The 14,387-nt window shown below is 43.4% G+C and overlaps 1 protein-coding gene across 1 annotated transcript in view; it reads left to right on the plus strand.

Annotated features, from left to right (window-relative positions):
- The first annotated feature begins 635 nt into the window (after positions 1-635).
- CRB2 (crumbs cell polarity complex component 2) overlaps positions 636-14,387 on the plus strand; it is a 54,916-nt gene continuing 41,164 nt past the window's right edge. The window contains exon 1 of the mRNA XM_032767636.2: positions 636-806. Coding sequence (XP_032623527.1) covers positions 725-806 — 82 coding nt within the window. The 5' untranslated portion in view covers positions 636-724. The remainder of the gene's footprint in view (positions 807-14,387) is intronic.

Below are 14,387 nucleotides of genomic sequence, written 5' to 3' on the forward strand. Positions count from 1 at the left end.
AAGACCTAGTATCTGAGCAGTAGCAAGTATTGGTATAGAATTCTGCCTGCTGGGTTCAGTGTTAGATCCTTGTGCTAATCAAACTCTCACACTGAACAAAGCAGCCTCTATGGGAAAAGTGTGATTCATCCACATCTGGCCTTTGTTCACAGACCATAATTGATCAAAAAAATGATTTCCTATATTTGATTCCCAGCCTTGCTCCCCAGGCCAGTGAGTCTGGGAGTGCCCTTCACTGCTACGCAGGAGATCTGGGGCTGACTTGCTTCCCAGGCAGACAGAAAACAGACAAGAGAGATGTTCTTATGTTCTCTCTTGTTTGGGGCAGGGGAGGGATGGGGAGAAAGTTAAACACCAGCCCTCACTCCGTTCTTTGTCCTGTGCTTCCGATCACATGCTTTTCCTGTTTTAACATTCACCTATTGCTTGCCCACCCTACTGCTCTGGGATTTTCCAGGTAATGCTGCAACTAAAGTCTTTAGTTGTCCACTCCGGTCCATGTGATCCAGGCAGTGTTTTCCTTTCACTCCAACAGCATGAGTAAAGCTTTTCAAAGTGGACAGCGACTCTGTCCACTGTTAGTGCTAGTCCCTAAATCAGCAAAGCGTGGAGTGAGTGCCACTAATGGAAACAAAAATTCTGAGGTCTGGCATGTAGAGAGAACCTGCATTTACCAACTCCTAGCCACGGTTTCTCTCTTGAGGCTTTTAGGACCGTTATTCTTATGCTTGCCATGGAATTACAGAGAATTCTATCCAGTGCATACCATGCTGCTCTCCTGCTGCCACTCTCTCTTTTGCTTTCGGGTAAGTTTTCATTTTCTGTGTCTGGCTTTTACCCAGTTAATATGCACTAACTTTGGCTAGCAGCCTGAAATTACTTGTCCTTGTGTTAATTGTTATGACAGAAGTGTTGCTTCCACATTCAGTAGCTGTGGAGCTTGGAAACATCTCATCTTGAAGACATAAAGGTGTTTCACAGTTTAGGAGTGTGTGTTGATACACAAGAAGGAGACTGTGCGTGTGTGTGTGTGTGTGTGTAATTAAGTAATCCTCTATTGCAGTAACTGTTCTCCCTAACAAACAGTGAGCTGAAAACTTCAGTAGTAAAGTTCTCCTGAACTTCATGTTTCTGCTCATGCAGAACAAATGCACAGGAATAGCTTATACTTTCTATTTTAAGTCCATTTGGTGGTGGTGTGGGGCATCCCAGGAGATGAGTAATGTGTTTTTTGTTGGCGGGTAGTTCTGGTACATAATGTAGGAGGTGAAAGGTTCTATTTGAGAAACCTTTAACAAATTTGATCCATTCTGTAAGATACAGAGAGTGACGAGATGCCCAAAGATTGTATCTCATTGGTGGGGCTTTTTGGACTTTCTTTCAGAGGTGGGGAATATACTTTTAGAGCTGGGGTGAGCCTCTACAGGTGCATAAGCAGCTTTGCTCCTGGGCTTAAAATACACTCACGCCTGAGTCTAATTTCTTGCATGCTCTGGAAAATAGGCTTCCCTGTTTCTTGTGAAATGGGTGTCTGGGGATCTACTGGGCCTAGACATCAGGTTTAGTCACTAGGGATTATAAGGTCATGTCATGTCAGAAACACGCCAAGCCTTTTACTGGGAAGGAAGATGGGGATTGAACTGCCCTCCCTACTCCTCCCCAGTACTGCCAGGCCAATGCATGGATAAGGTCCTGTCTCCGTTTGGGCAGCAGCAGTCACTGACAAGGATGCATAGAAGTGAGGATAAAACATAGGGAACTAGGAAACACAAAGTTATTGATTCAGTGTGCCCTTTTCCTGCCATACTCTATCTAGTTGAGCCTTCTGGTTTTATTCACAGCATTATGACCTATTTCAAGTTGTTGAAACCTCAGTACTTCTTTCCATGCCCCTAAAAGTTCCACCCCAATAGCCTTCCTGCATTACCTTGCTCTGATACTGTTACACACCTTAACGTTTGAGTTGAACTGTTTTTGTTTAGCTTTTCCCCCTGAATTTATTTTCTTCCGTACTAACTTCTTTATCTGCGTTGGCTCCAAGTGCCTGAAATTCCTCTGGCCACAGGGAAGCAGGGGGAACTGTCTTTTGTGTCCAGTAACCATAGCTACTAGTTTAAAGTGTGAAGCAATTACGATGGCTTTGTGCTGTGCAGAAGGAAGGCCCATTGCATGTACAGAATTGCTCAGTACTGGCTGCATCAGGGATGGAATGCTCCTTGGGGATATATGCTGTTTTGCCTTTGCATTGATATCCTCCCTCTCTTTGGCAAGGCTTTTTTTTGGAGTAACAACCTACAGAAGACATCCCTCTCTCTTTTGTTAGGGTTGGAGTGGGTGCCCTATTTAGAAATCCACTTGTAAAGCACAGCACAAGCCAGAGTTTCCACAGACACCCAAACTGTTCCCATTTGCAGAGGGAATTCTGCCAGAAGATTTAATAGTAAATGATTTGCGTTTCTGGAACACCTTTCACTTCAGGATTTCCAAGCACTCTATTTAAAAAGTCCCTCTTTGCCCTTGTGAGGCAGGTAATTATAATTATCTGCCTTTTACAGATATGGGAAACTGAGGCACAGAATGACTGGGTGACTTGCTCAAAGTCACAGAGTAAGAGTGGTTGAGACTAATCCTGGGGTCCAGACTTCCAGTTCCTAGTTGTAACCACTAGAGTAGACCATGCTGTGAAGCAATCAGACCCGCATTAGCTCCGAGTTCTCATGTCTGGAATAAACTCTTGAGGGTAATGATGCCGGCTGTCTACATGAGCCAAGTTCTGCTGCTTCCTGGAGTATGGGCAGAGACAGAGTAGCTCTCAGCTAATATTGGTGTAGTTCATTTGGTGTCTTGAAGAGTACATGCCGGGAAAGCGGATTTAAAACCCAACTTCCGTGTCTTTCTGCCCCACGCAATTAAACAGGCACCTTACTTCACATACCTTTGGTCTGGCAAATGGTTTGGAAACCTATTGTGGAAGGACATTTGCAGGCCAACCTCTCTTCTCCAGGTTTGTTATCTGCTCTAGGGTAGGCTCTTGAGATTAGCTTTGACATACACACAATTTACATCTTAAACACTGTTCAAAGCAATGCTCCCTTTTGAACAGTCTGACTATTGTCTGTGTTGACTGCCAATGTATTTAGATTGGAATTAGAAATTAAAGCTTGTGAGCCACTTTGGTGAACTGAATACACAGGAAAACCCCTATTCCAGCGTTTGATCTGTGGAAATGGCTGAGAGATCAGAGAATGTGTAAACCAGGAGGGTCAGCCCAGAGGTGTGTTTATTAAGGGGAAATACTGGGGTGAAATAGGAATTGGAAGATCAAAGAGTTACTGGTGCAGTATATTCAAAACTACCATAAAACATGGATTTATAGCTCTAGCACCCTTCCACAAATCATGGAAACTTAATAATAGAAGTAGTTACATCTTCAGATGCACGTTAAACAATAGACAGATGACAGAGACCTGGCTGGCTATCTGTTTCTCTGTTAGAATGGATTTAATTTCCTGCAGTGCAGTAGCTCTGATTAACCCTATTAATATTTTGAGCCATAATTTTGGCAGTGGTCTGCCCTGTGGTTCTTGCCCACTGCTTGGCACTTCTGTGCAGTGATTTGCTACAAGTCAGAAGGCAGAGAGCCAGGAACTATCACTCTTCTCCTTTGAAGTAGGTAAATATTATTCTCATTTTACAAGGGGAAACTGAGGCACAGACATTAAGTGACTCTGTGGCTGAGCTGGCAATTCAGCCCAGGCTTCTCAGTGAAAAGTCCTGAGAATTTGGTCAAGCAGGACTCCATTCCGATCTCACTTGTAGAGATTTAGCTCTGTTGACTTCAGTGGAGTGAATCTTGATGTACAGGGGTACTGAAGAGCAGAATCATGCCCATAATATTTTAATTAGTACTCAAACTGGAATTTGGCTAATACACTGGGATTGCACCCCTGCTCTGCCAAAAAGCCATCGGCTCTTTGAAAGACCACACGTAGTCAGGCCCTTTGTTTAATGTCTGCCCTGAAAGATGCCTGTACCAGTGAGGGCTCTCTAGCACTATCCTGGGCCATTGATTCAGTTCTGTCTCAGAAAAATTGCCTACTGAATTGCAAGCACTACTTTTAGATCACGCTGGGCTTCCTGTAGAGGTCTCTTGTCCTAGTACCATACCCAGCTTAGCAGAGCTTGTGAGATATGACAAGACCCTAGGCTGAGGTGGTATGACTGACACTTAGATTCAGCCAGTCGATGGTATTTCAACCTGCATGTTCCATCCATTTCACTGGAGATTCTCTCCTTTATGTTCTATTTGAACAACAGTACAAAAGCCTGAATAGTTGCTATGGGGAAAATGAGGAGGAAGAATTTTAACCAATCATCATAAACTTTGCAGATTCCCTTCAAATCTCTCTCCTGGGATCTGTCGTGTAGCAAGTGCCCAGTAAGCCTCAGCTAAACAGGCTGTCCAGCTCCTGGGACAAAGAGTGGGCAGTGATGCCATGAAAGCAGATGAATTCTCCAGTTTCTGGCAGTGGGATGACATTTGAATGAGACTAGCAAAGTCAAGCAAAAAGTTTATTTGTGGAAGGAGACATTAGTTCAGCAGCACCTCTCCTGATCACTGGGGGAACCAAAAAAAGACCTGATCACTCTGTTCTGTTCAAGCTGGCATGATCAAGCCCACCTTTTCCTTGTACAAGGCAGGCCCCTCCTCCCCCTTCAGCTCATATGCTGGTTGGTGGTTTTTAATCAAAGTACAGTTTTTTTTGGAAAGACTCCATGCCTGCCTCCAGTTTGCACAAATTTGAACAGAAGTTACCTATTGAAGTCCATGTGATGGGCTGCCATAAGAAGAACACAGGATATGGAATCATTAAGGCCAAATCAGCAACAGTGCAAATTACACAACATGTCAACGCTCAAAAAGAATTTCAAGGCCATGTTCTTTGGTACTTAATTGATTAACTGCAAGAGTTTTGCTTGATTTTTGTAAAGCCCACAGAATTTATAATAAAAATTAGAGGTGGCATAGGTTTGTTGAGTCACCTCCTCTGTGTCAAGAGTGCCAAGGAGCTTTGGAAGAGCCCAGAATGCACCTTGAAGGTATTCCCAAGGAGCTCTCATAACAGTTTAGAGTCCCACATGGTTCCTGAAGGAAGAACCTGATTTTGTTGTGCCCATTGCTGACTTGGTTGAAAGGCGATCTTCCGCTTTAAAACTCCTTGCAGGGCTGTCCTGCTTTCTTCCTAGTGAATGGATCCTGGGAACAGGCCAGAGAGTGTACCCTTCTGCTAATCCCTTGCACTGACCAGGATAGGGAAAGATCAGTGGAGGTCAGCAGGGATTTACTAGTATAAACACATGCCTTTCTGTTGCTATGGAAACATAACTCTTTCCATTCCTTTATTCATGGGTTTTGTCGCTGTTGTTTTTGCTCTAAGTGTGGCTCTGGTACCTGGGGAATTTCCCCTTTTACCTTCGGCCTGGGCATCTTACTGTAGCAGAAAGTGTTGGGTTGATTAGTAGGCGCCCATCATAACTGGTGGGAGCACTGAGTTAGGATTTCCATCATTCCCATCTGTCGCTTCCAGGTTTCATCTAGTTCATTTGTTGTCGCTTTGTCACTAGGAGGCCTGTTACTCTCGGCTCCTGGTTGTATCAGGACTTTTGTCCAATTGCTGAAATTAACAGGGCAGGTGAAATACAATTGAGGGAATATAAAACTTTTGGGTCTGTAGCTTCTGTCCTGAAAGATGATGATGGTGGAAAGCAAAATTGAAATAATATTAAAGCTAGGGAAATCCACAGATATGATGGTGGCCATTCCATGCCCATAAGGTATTTATTCCACTTGTGTCCTACATCTTAAATAGTTTTTGTAACAAATAATAGACATTTTTAAGCATCTAGTAATCTCTTCCTAAAAAATCATATTAAAAAAATTGAGTGGAATATGGCTAAATCCCTCTTAGAGCTGTGCACTCAATGTAGCAAAGGTGTTGAAGCTGGGGGCTACAGCATATAAACTCCCTCTCCCTCTTCCTCCAGGAAACCTTTGCAATGGGAGGGAGAGCATACATTCCATTACTCAGCTCTCTTCAGACTCATGTCACATGGAGATGCTATCTGTCTTGTGTGCAGCCCTTGCCAGCAGTTAAAAGCTGCATTACGGCCTAGGAGTCTCTGAGCCTGGTGCATTATGTCTCCTCGTCCTTCTGGCGGCCTTCCCCACCCCCTCTCCCCCGGGTGGTGGGCATTGTGCTGTCTCAGTCCAGTGACTTTCTGGGAGGGAAAAGCAGAAAGAGAGGAAAATCAGACCAGTGCTGCTTAGACTCTGAATGTCGCCATCCTTTGTGGTCCTTGTATCTCAGGAAGATTTTGAGGTGACACTTCTGATGCCTAGGGGGTAAGGAGGGAACCCTATTCCCATTGTCAGTACTAGTTCCTCAGTCACACCAGGCATAGTGTTTAGCCCTGTGTACCACAGGGACTCCTATTCTGTCCTGTTATGTTTTCTCCTGCTCCCTGAGGCTCTTTGACGCAACAGATGCCACAACTGGAATGTGTTGAAATGGGTAACTTTCTTGAGCCTGGAGCTGCATGAAAGATTGTGCACTAATGCACCTGGCAGTTTGTCCTGGGGCATCACGTTGTAAAGTCTATAAATGCAAATCAGCTATAAGCAGGGGAATGAAAGTTTGGATGCTTGAGAGAACTGAGTTTTGCTAGCTAGTTGTAACACTTCTAGCACATAAGGGAGATTCTGCATCGTGTATGTGTATAAAATATCAAGCTCTCTACTTCTATAATACTTTTAATTTAAAGTACTCCCAAGTTCGTCACACAGGTTAATTAAACCTCTTGACACCCTTGTGAGGTGCATAGTTTTTTTTTCTATTTTGTAAATGGATAAACTGATGCACAAAGGGATGATGCACAAATGGGTAAACTGATGCCCAAGGTGTCACAGTTATCTGTCGGGCCTGAGAATAGTCTCCAGGCATTCTGACTACCAGTCCCTTTCCTTATATATCTGTGATAATTTGTGTCTATTTGCTGGGAGATTCCACCCAACAAAGCATCAGGATAAAAATGATCCCAGTTACAGGGCACATGCACAAGCAGATGTTCAGAGATGGATAACTAGCTTAAAGCCCCACTCCAGAAGTACCCTGACTCTGCTGTAACTTCCTGCTGTTTGTGAAGACTATTGTGTTCAATTGTAATGGAACATTAAACGCTCTAAAAGGCTCCCTTTTATCCTGTGTTGAAGGTATCCTCCAACATAAAGGAAACAAGGTGATGTCTGGGCTGATAACCCCAATGTCTGCTGATCCCCTCTTGGAATGTTAAATGAGTGTTTAAGACCAGGTTGGATGGTACTTATCAGTGGAGCTGTCTGGAGGAGTTTGAAGCTGCAGGTACCTTGTGCATGGTTAATGTTAGGATGACATTTAAGGGGCCAAAGGCAGCAACAGTCTCAACTGCTAAAATTGGGAAGTGCCAAAGAAAGAGAGAGCTTTCCTGCATGTGAGTATGGTACTGAGCACCTCCGATTCACAGTGATTCTGAACTGAGGACATTCAACACTTTCCAGAGGTGCTTAGTACTTTACAAGTATCAGAGGGGTAGCCGTGTTAGTCTGGATCTGTAAAAGCAGCAGAGTCCTGCGGCACCTTATAGACTAACAGATGTTTTGGAGCATGAGCTTTCGTGAGTGAATAGCCACTTTGTTGGATGCATGTCATGTATCTGACAAAGTGGGTATTCACCCACGAAAGCTCATGCTCCAAAACGTCTGTTAGTCTGTAAGGTGCCACAGGACTTTTAGCTGCTAGTACTTTACAGGGTCAAACCCCCTTATTGTAAAAAGCTGGAGAGCATTTAAAAAACTGGGTGACTTAGAATCAACACTTAATGGGCACAATAGATTCCAGGCTGCATCTCGAGAACTGCTGAGCTAAAGCCCTGGTCAGAGCTATGCCTTCCCAGGGCGTGAGCTCTTTGAGGAGTCCAGAAGAGGGGGATACTTTCGTTTAGCATCACCTCTCAATTCCTAAAAGGAGACATGTTGCCCTTGCATCCCTGTGTGTGACAAGAGCTGCGAGCAGTATGGCTGAAGGCAGAACTTGGCCCCAAGTTGGTATCTTGATTGTAATAGCCTTGTTTGTTCTTTCCCCACTGTGTAGGGGCAGGGGGCTTTGTTCATTTATTTATGGATTTGTTACATGGCACATGCCATTGTGAAGATGTGAAAATGGTACCTTCACAGACCTTTTGAGTTGGGTTAAGATCTTTGCCTTGGCTTTTGGGCAAGCCCCATGTGATCTTGGGAAGGTCAATCATTTTGGCACTCTCTGCCTCAGTTGCCCTATTTGTAAGATGTCATGGAGGGTTATTAATGGATGTTTAAAAAGTGCTTGGCATTCCTTGAATGGAAACAGGACTGTGTCTGGCTTGCAAAGAAAACTTAAATCCCCATGCAAAGTACCCACGAGTACAATCCCAGGCCTTAATTTCCTCTGTCCTCTGGGAACTGATCACTGGGATGGTTGTAGCTGGAGCCAGTGGACACTAACCTGGCCATGTGATGGAGGTCTGACTGTTTTGTAACCCTGTCCCATATTAGTGATGTGGTGAAGTTTCTTCCCAGCACCTCCTGTGAGTTACCCTCTTATTATGATTGCTTGATGCAGGCGAGCTAAAGTGATTTGCTCCTTTCCGTACATCATCAAGAGGATAACTCTCTTATTTCATGTTGTACATAAAATAAATTCTGGTGTCCTACAGTGTTCAGTGGCCCCAGCCCACTGACTGGAGGACACATTAGGGTTGGTGGGGTCAGCCTTTGCCCTTCATCAGTTTGGTGACTTAGCAGCAAAGCATCATAGGAAACCCTCCTCTCCCATTTCTATTTGATATTCTTTGTTCCTGGAAATACATTTTTGAAGTGCAATCCCTCCCCACCAGTCTGAGCTTCCCAGTGCTGGAATGGGCTGCCTTTGTTTTAACATAATGAGCAGAAGGTTATGAGCTTGAAAATTAACAGCTCCATTGTTTGTGAGAAGAGGGTCTTTTGACTCAAACTTGAGAATGGAGCATCCAGCCCTATCCCCAGCACGGCACCTGCTTTCTCTCCTACACCACCGCCTACACAAGGGGCCAGCTCAGAAAACCTCCTGCCCACACAAGCATGATGCTCCCTATTCAGAAGTTCTGTTCCCAGGGAGACAAACTTGCTGTGGTCAGTGATTCATCCCTTCCATTTAGAACTTTGTGGGACTAGAAAATGTGGTTGTAATACTAAAAGGTATGTATATGGCTCCATCACCATGGTATCAAAGTGCCTCATAATCTTTACTGTATTCATCCTGACAGCATCTCTGTCAGGCCTAGCAGTGATGATATTTCATTGTACAGATAAAGTGTAGAGGCACAGAAAGGCTAAGTAACTTGCCCAAGGTCACAGAGGGAATCTGTGGTAGAGCAGGAAGTTGAACCCAGGTCTCCAAAGCCCTAAACTAGTGCCCTAAGCACTGGACTGTCCTTCATCTCTAACTGGAGAGAATGTTAGTTCAGTGATTAGAGTAGGACACTGGGGATCAGAACGTCTTGTACTTTTCCTGGCTATGCTGTGACCTTGGGCAAGTCACTTAATCTCTGTGTGCCCCACTGTACAGTAAGGATAATGCTTGCCTCCCAGGGGCATTGTGAAGCTAGTTAATGTTTCTAGAGGATATAGTATTGAAGGTATTAAATATGTAATAACTGTGATAAGAAAGGTGTTGGTACACTCCTGTGGTGAGCTCTTCAGAAATGCTTGTATATACCAACTCTAAGCTGGTATGGTTCTAGGACTAGGGCATCTCCAGGATTACCTGGGAATGGAGGCTGCTTTAAGCACTGAGTATCATGGCCCTTGAAGCATGATTTATGAGTCCTGTAGCTAAGTTAGAAGGACACTTCAGAGCCAGGACGGTGCTCTCGGGGGAGGAGCTATAACAAGTGGGGACTCTTTCTATTGGATAAGGAAAGTCTTATTTGTGTGCTTTAAATTGCTGTCCTTCTTGACCATGGCCCCCTCTTGGATAAAGAATCTATTCTAAAACAATAAATGTCCATTTGCTGGCATCTGGATAACTGGCTGGGAACCTGAACATTTCATCAAGCTCCTTAGTCCTTACTGTGAATTGGAGCTGCTGGAAACTAAGCCTGAGTGGGTGAGTCTGTCTGAGCAACTTTAAATTTTTTGTAACTTATTTTAATGCAAACTGAAGAAGGAGGTGTCCTCCTGAGCCTGGAGAGGGAGCAGGGCTGTTTGATGTCCAGCCACTCAGCTCAATGAGTGCTATAGACTGCTTCATGAACGAATACTGCGGAAAGAGACATCTCTAGAACAGGTAGTGAGGCTCTGCGAAGTGACCCCTTGCCTTCCAGTGTGCGTAAGCATTTGCTGGTGGCAGTTTCTAATAGAACACACTTCTCCAGGCTGTGCTAACAGTATACCAGAGCAGAGCGAGAGCTCCACACCAAAAGTTAAACTGTATTTATTTATTTCAGCTCTGCTCAAAATGGGCTGCTTGTGGGGGATGTTTGTTGAATAGAGAGAAACTTGCAAAGGACCAAGTTATTTTCAAACTGCTAATAGGGTTTTGCAAACAATGGGGAGGACAATAACATTTAACGCTATTTTAAAAAAGAGAGACTTCGCTGCATTCCTTTCTAGCGCTCCTTTGCCAGCCTTTCTCCAATTTCCTCAGATCCCCCTAATCTTGCTTTATCTGAACTACAGGTCCCACAGCCCCATCCTTCTGTAGAAAGAGAGTAAATGTGCAAACTCCTGTCAAGAACAAAGGGGTAACTTGGCATGTTCTCTGCTCCTAATAGTGACTTTCATGAGTGTGTGAGAATACTGGTGTCTTCCCTTTTTTCTTCTGCATAGTAGGTAATGGTGGCCTGAAATGTCACTTCTTTTCTGGGTTTGGTTTTTTACATTGGAAATTCAGGCCTCGTCTAGCTTGGAAGACATTCCATAGGAATTGTTGAACTAGTGTAATCGTGACACCCCAAGAGACCAGGGACTGATACCTGAGAAATTGGGAGGGTAAGAGACTTTAGTCAGATTTTAAAATCTGGGTTTTATGGGGTGTGGGGGAATTTGTTTTTTGTTTGGTGGGGAGAGGTTTAACACCCATTTAATTCCAATGACAAAAGAACATTTTGGAGGGAGAAAAACATTTGTTAAATATTCTCTCATCTCTGCAATCCAGGCATGAGAGCTTACACCACACATCTCTGAGACCCCCAGGAAGTCATCCTGCAAACTCAGACTAGATATTCCTAATATTTCTCAAGTGAAAAAACAAACAGAACAGAAGAACAAAACCAAAATGCTCTATCAGCAGTCTTTTTGTCCCAAAGAAATATAAAAGATCACAAACCCCATCTTTAAAAAAATGTTTTTGAAAGCTACACTTAAATGCAGAACCAGAGCTAAGATATTGGGACTCAGCAGAGAAGGAGACAGACACAGGCGTAGCTGGCAGAAACATGGCTGGCCGCCTTTATTATTCAGGTTGCAAAACTTAAAGCAACATGGAGTGAGGCTTTGCACTGAGGAGGAAGTGGGGCATGTTCAAACATTTAAAGGGGCATAACATCACAAGATCTGCACTGAAGGAGTTCAACAAGTGCGTTATATCTGACTCCTGCTCTGTTTTAGCCTTTGACTTTCATCATAATCCATCCCTAAATGAGAGGAACCTATTTCTAAAGGGAAATGTAGCCCCCTCCAGTTTCACTTCAGAGTAGGGTGGCTGGCTGGTGGTGCTCTAGCAAGTTTTTTACAGCAGGTTTCACTTTCTAATTATCAGAGAGAGTGTTCCTCCTGTGACACGTCAAAGGAAAGTCCAAAACATCATTTTTAATCTAGCAACAGTGTCTTTCATAGAAAGTCATAAAACATCTATGGCTTGATGGCTTCTGTGTCTAGATCTTCCCAGTCTATGAATCTGTTGAGCAGTTTGGTTTTGAGCATGTTTCAATGGTGGTTGTATGATGCAGCAGAGAAGGCTAATTTATTCACTATGATAATTAACACGTTATGCATATTCATAATTGTTCATTAACAAAACAGAGAAGAAATAACTGTGTCCCCCTGGCAGCAATCAATGAAAAGACCAAAACCAGAGTTAAAAAGGAGCATATTCTTGAAGCGGATGCATGTGTGGATTATCTGACTGACTGAGAATTGACCTTTCTCCAGGAGGCTAACTTGTATTCTGATTACTTGACACTAGCTCAGAGTATTGAAAATGCTGCAGGTCATCCATCAGGTGATCTCAATTGAGTTGTTAAAACTGCTGTGTTCAGTTGATCACATGTTGCCGAAATTCCATCTTCTGAGCTGGCTCTTTTAATAATAATAATAATAATTAATAATTAATAGCTATATTGTGTCAACCTCTCTTTTATAGTGAAGTTTGTAGTCAAAAAGCCAGTATTGTCCTTGATCAGGTTGAAAGAGACAGCAGTGTTCGCATAAGAGGAAAATGTAGTGTTCATTGGAAATGTTAAAGTAGAGCTGTGGGCACTGTACTTCCAAGTCACTTAATCTCCAAGCCAGTGTGATTTGTGTGTGTTTAACCTTCAATGCATGAAACAAATGCACCAATAAAATTCTCAGCAACAGTGATCTGTAGAGTCCCATAGAGGACTGAGCTACTTCTGGGGCTTTAGTGGTTTGAGAGAGTTGGAATAGAAAATCCATTTCTCCTTGGTCTTGAGAATTCTCGCTCTGTTAATTTTCTCTATCAGTTAATTAGTTGTCTCCTTGACCAGCATCCTCGTGCTAAAGAGAAGGATTATAGAGACAACCAACCCAGGTTTGCCTTTGATGTGGGAAATTACTGTTTCACACTCCCTAAATCCATTACTTCAGTATCATTCAGGGCAGCTGGTGGTTAATTATATTTACTTATTGGTAGTGGTGTAGCACCTGGGGTCCAACTGTGGATCAGGGTCCCAGAGTTATTGTCCTTCTACAAACACATAGCAAAAAGACCCTCTTCCAAAGTGCTTCCAATCTAAGGATGAAATCCTGGCCTCATTAAAGTCAGGGATAAACTCCTGATGATTTCACCTCCTGTATCTATTGAGCCAAATTTTGCTCTGTTACACTGGTGCAAATCTGGAGTAACAATTAAAATCATTGGAGTTATTTCAGACTTGTAGCAGTGTAACCAAGAGCAGACTGTGGCTCGTTGTATCTGTAAGATAAATCTGAATTGAATGAATGAATAAGGAGCTGTTTTTTGTGTCTTGACACGTTGTTTAGGCTTGAGCCTTGAATTATTCTTCACAGTTGGTTAGGACTCTTGAATATTTATTAATTTTGTAAGTGTGAAAACCCCATGCCTTAGACATTAGCCTCCTGAATGTGTATTTTCACCTTTCACTTATAATCTACCATGTGGAAATAATGGCTATTTCAGCAAGAAGAACTGAATCTGCAAGTGTCCTGGAGTCCAAAGGCTGCCCTTTACAGGAGCAGGAATGTACTGAGATGTTTTCAGGATTCATTTGTTAGAAGGCGAGGTTGTACGTGAACCCATTCTACTGTGAGAGCTTTGGAAGCAGCTAGATATGGTAGTTGTGTGCTCCCAAACACAAATGTTGTAGTGCCGCTGAACTGCCTGTGTTATTGTGAGTTCTGCCAAAGGAGTGGAAGCTCTTCTATACATTTATCTTCTCAATTGTAGATCCCATTGTGTACCAGGGACCCTGTAGTGATCTCTGCAACATTTGACCTAGCTGACACCAGTATCAGCTTTCGAAGTGGCCAGTTTTATCTACTGACTGGAGCCATGAGTACTGTTACTTGCTCTTTTAGGAGATGAGAAATGTAAAGCAGGAATGGAGATTTGCTGTTAGTGGTATAGGGCCTATGACACACACTTGATCAGTTCTGATTCATCTGGCAGAGGTGACAAAATATAAAATTTATTTCTACATTAAATCTAAGGAATTGGAACAGTCTGCTCCTAAACTGACCCGCTCCCATCAAGGCAGTCGTCCGCAAACTCTTAGGCTAGGAGGGGGCTGTCACTTTTAAGCATAGTTTAACTACTACATGGCCCATTGCTAGTTTATACTAGTAGAGGAACAACACTGGCTATCCAGTCTACATTAGATAACTGGTTAAACAACCTGGCACAACAACTGGTGAGGAGGGCCATCCGTACAGCTGGGTCCTAGGCCATGACATTAACCAGCATGAGCTAGGAAGAGAATGTAACATGTTATGGCCTCTTAGAACTTTCCTGTCTTTTTGTGATGGGTCAGGAAGGCCTTTCAGCTGCTTAAGGAAGCTCCAAACTGTGTCTGTCTTT

This window comes from Chelonoidis abingdonii, chromosome 24 (genome assembly GCF_003597395.2).
Source record: "Chelonoidis abingdonii isolate Lonesome George chromosome 24, CheloAbing_2.0, whole genome shotgun sequence".
Taxonomy (NCBI): Eukaryota; Metazoa; Chordata; order Testudines; family Testudinidae; genus Chelonoidis; species Chelonoidis abingdonii.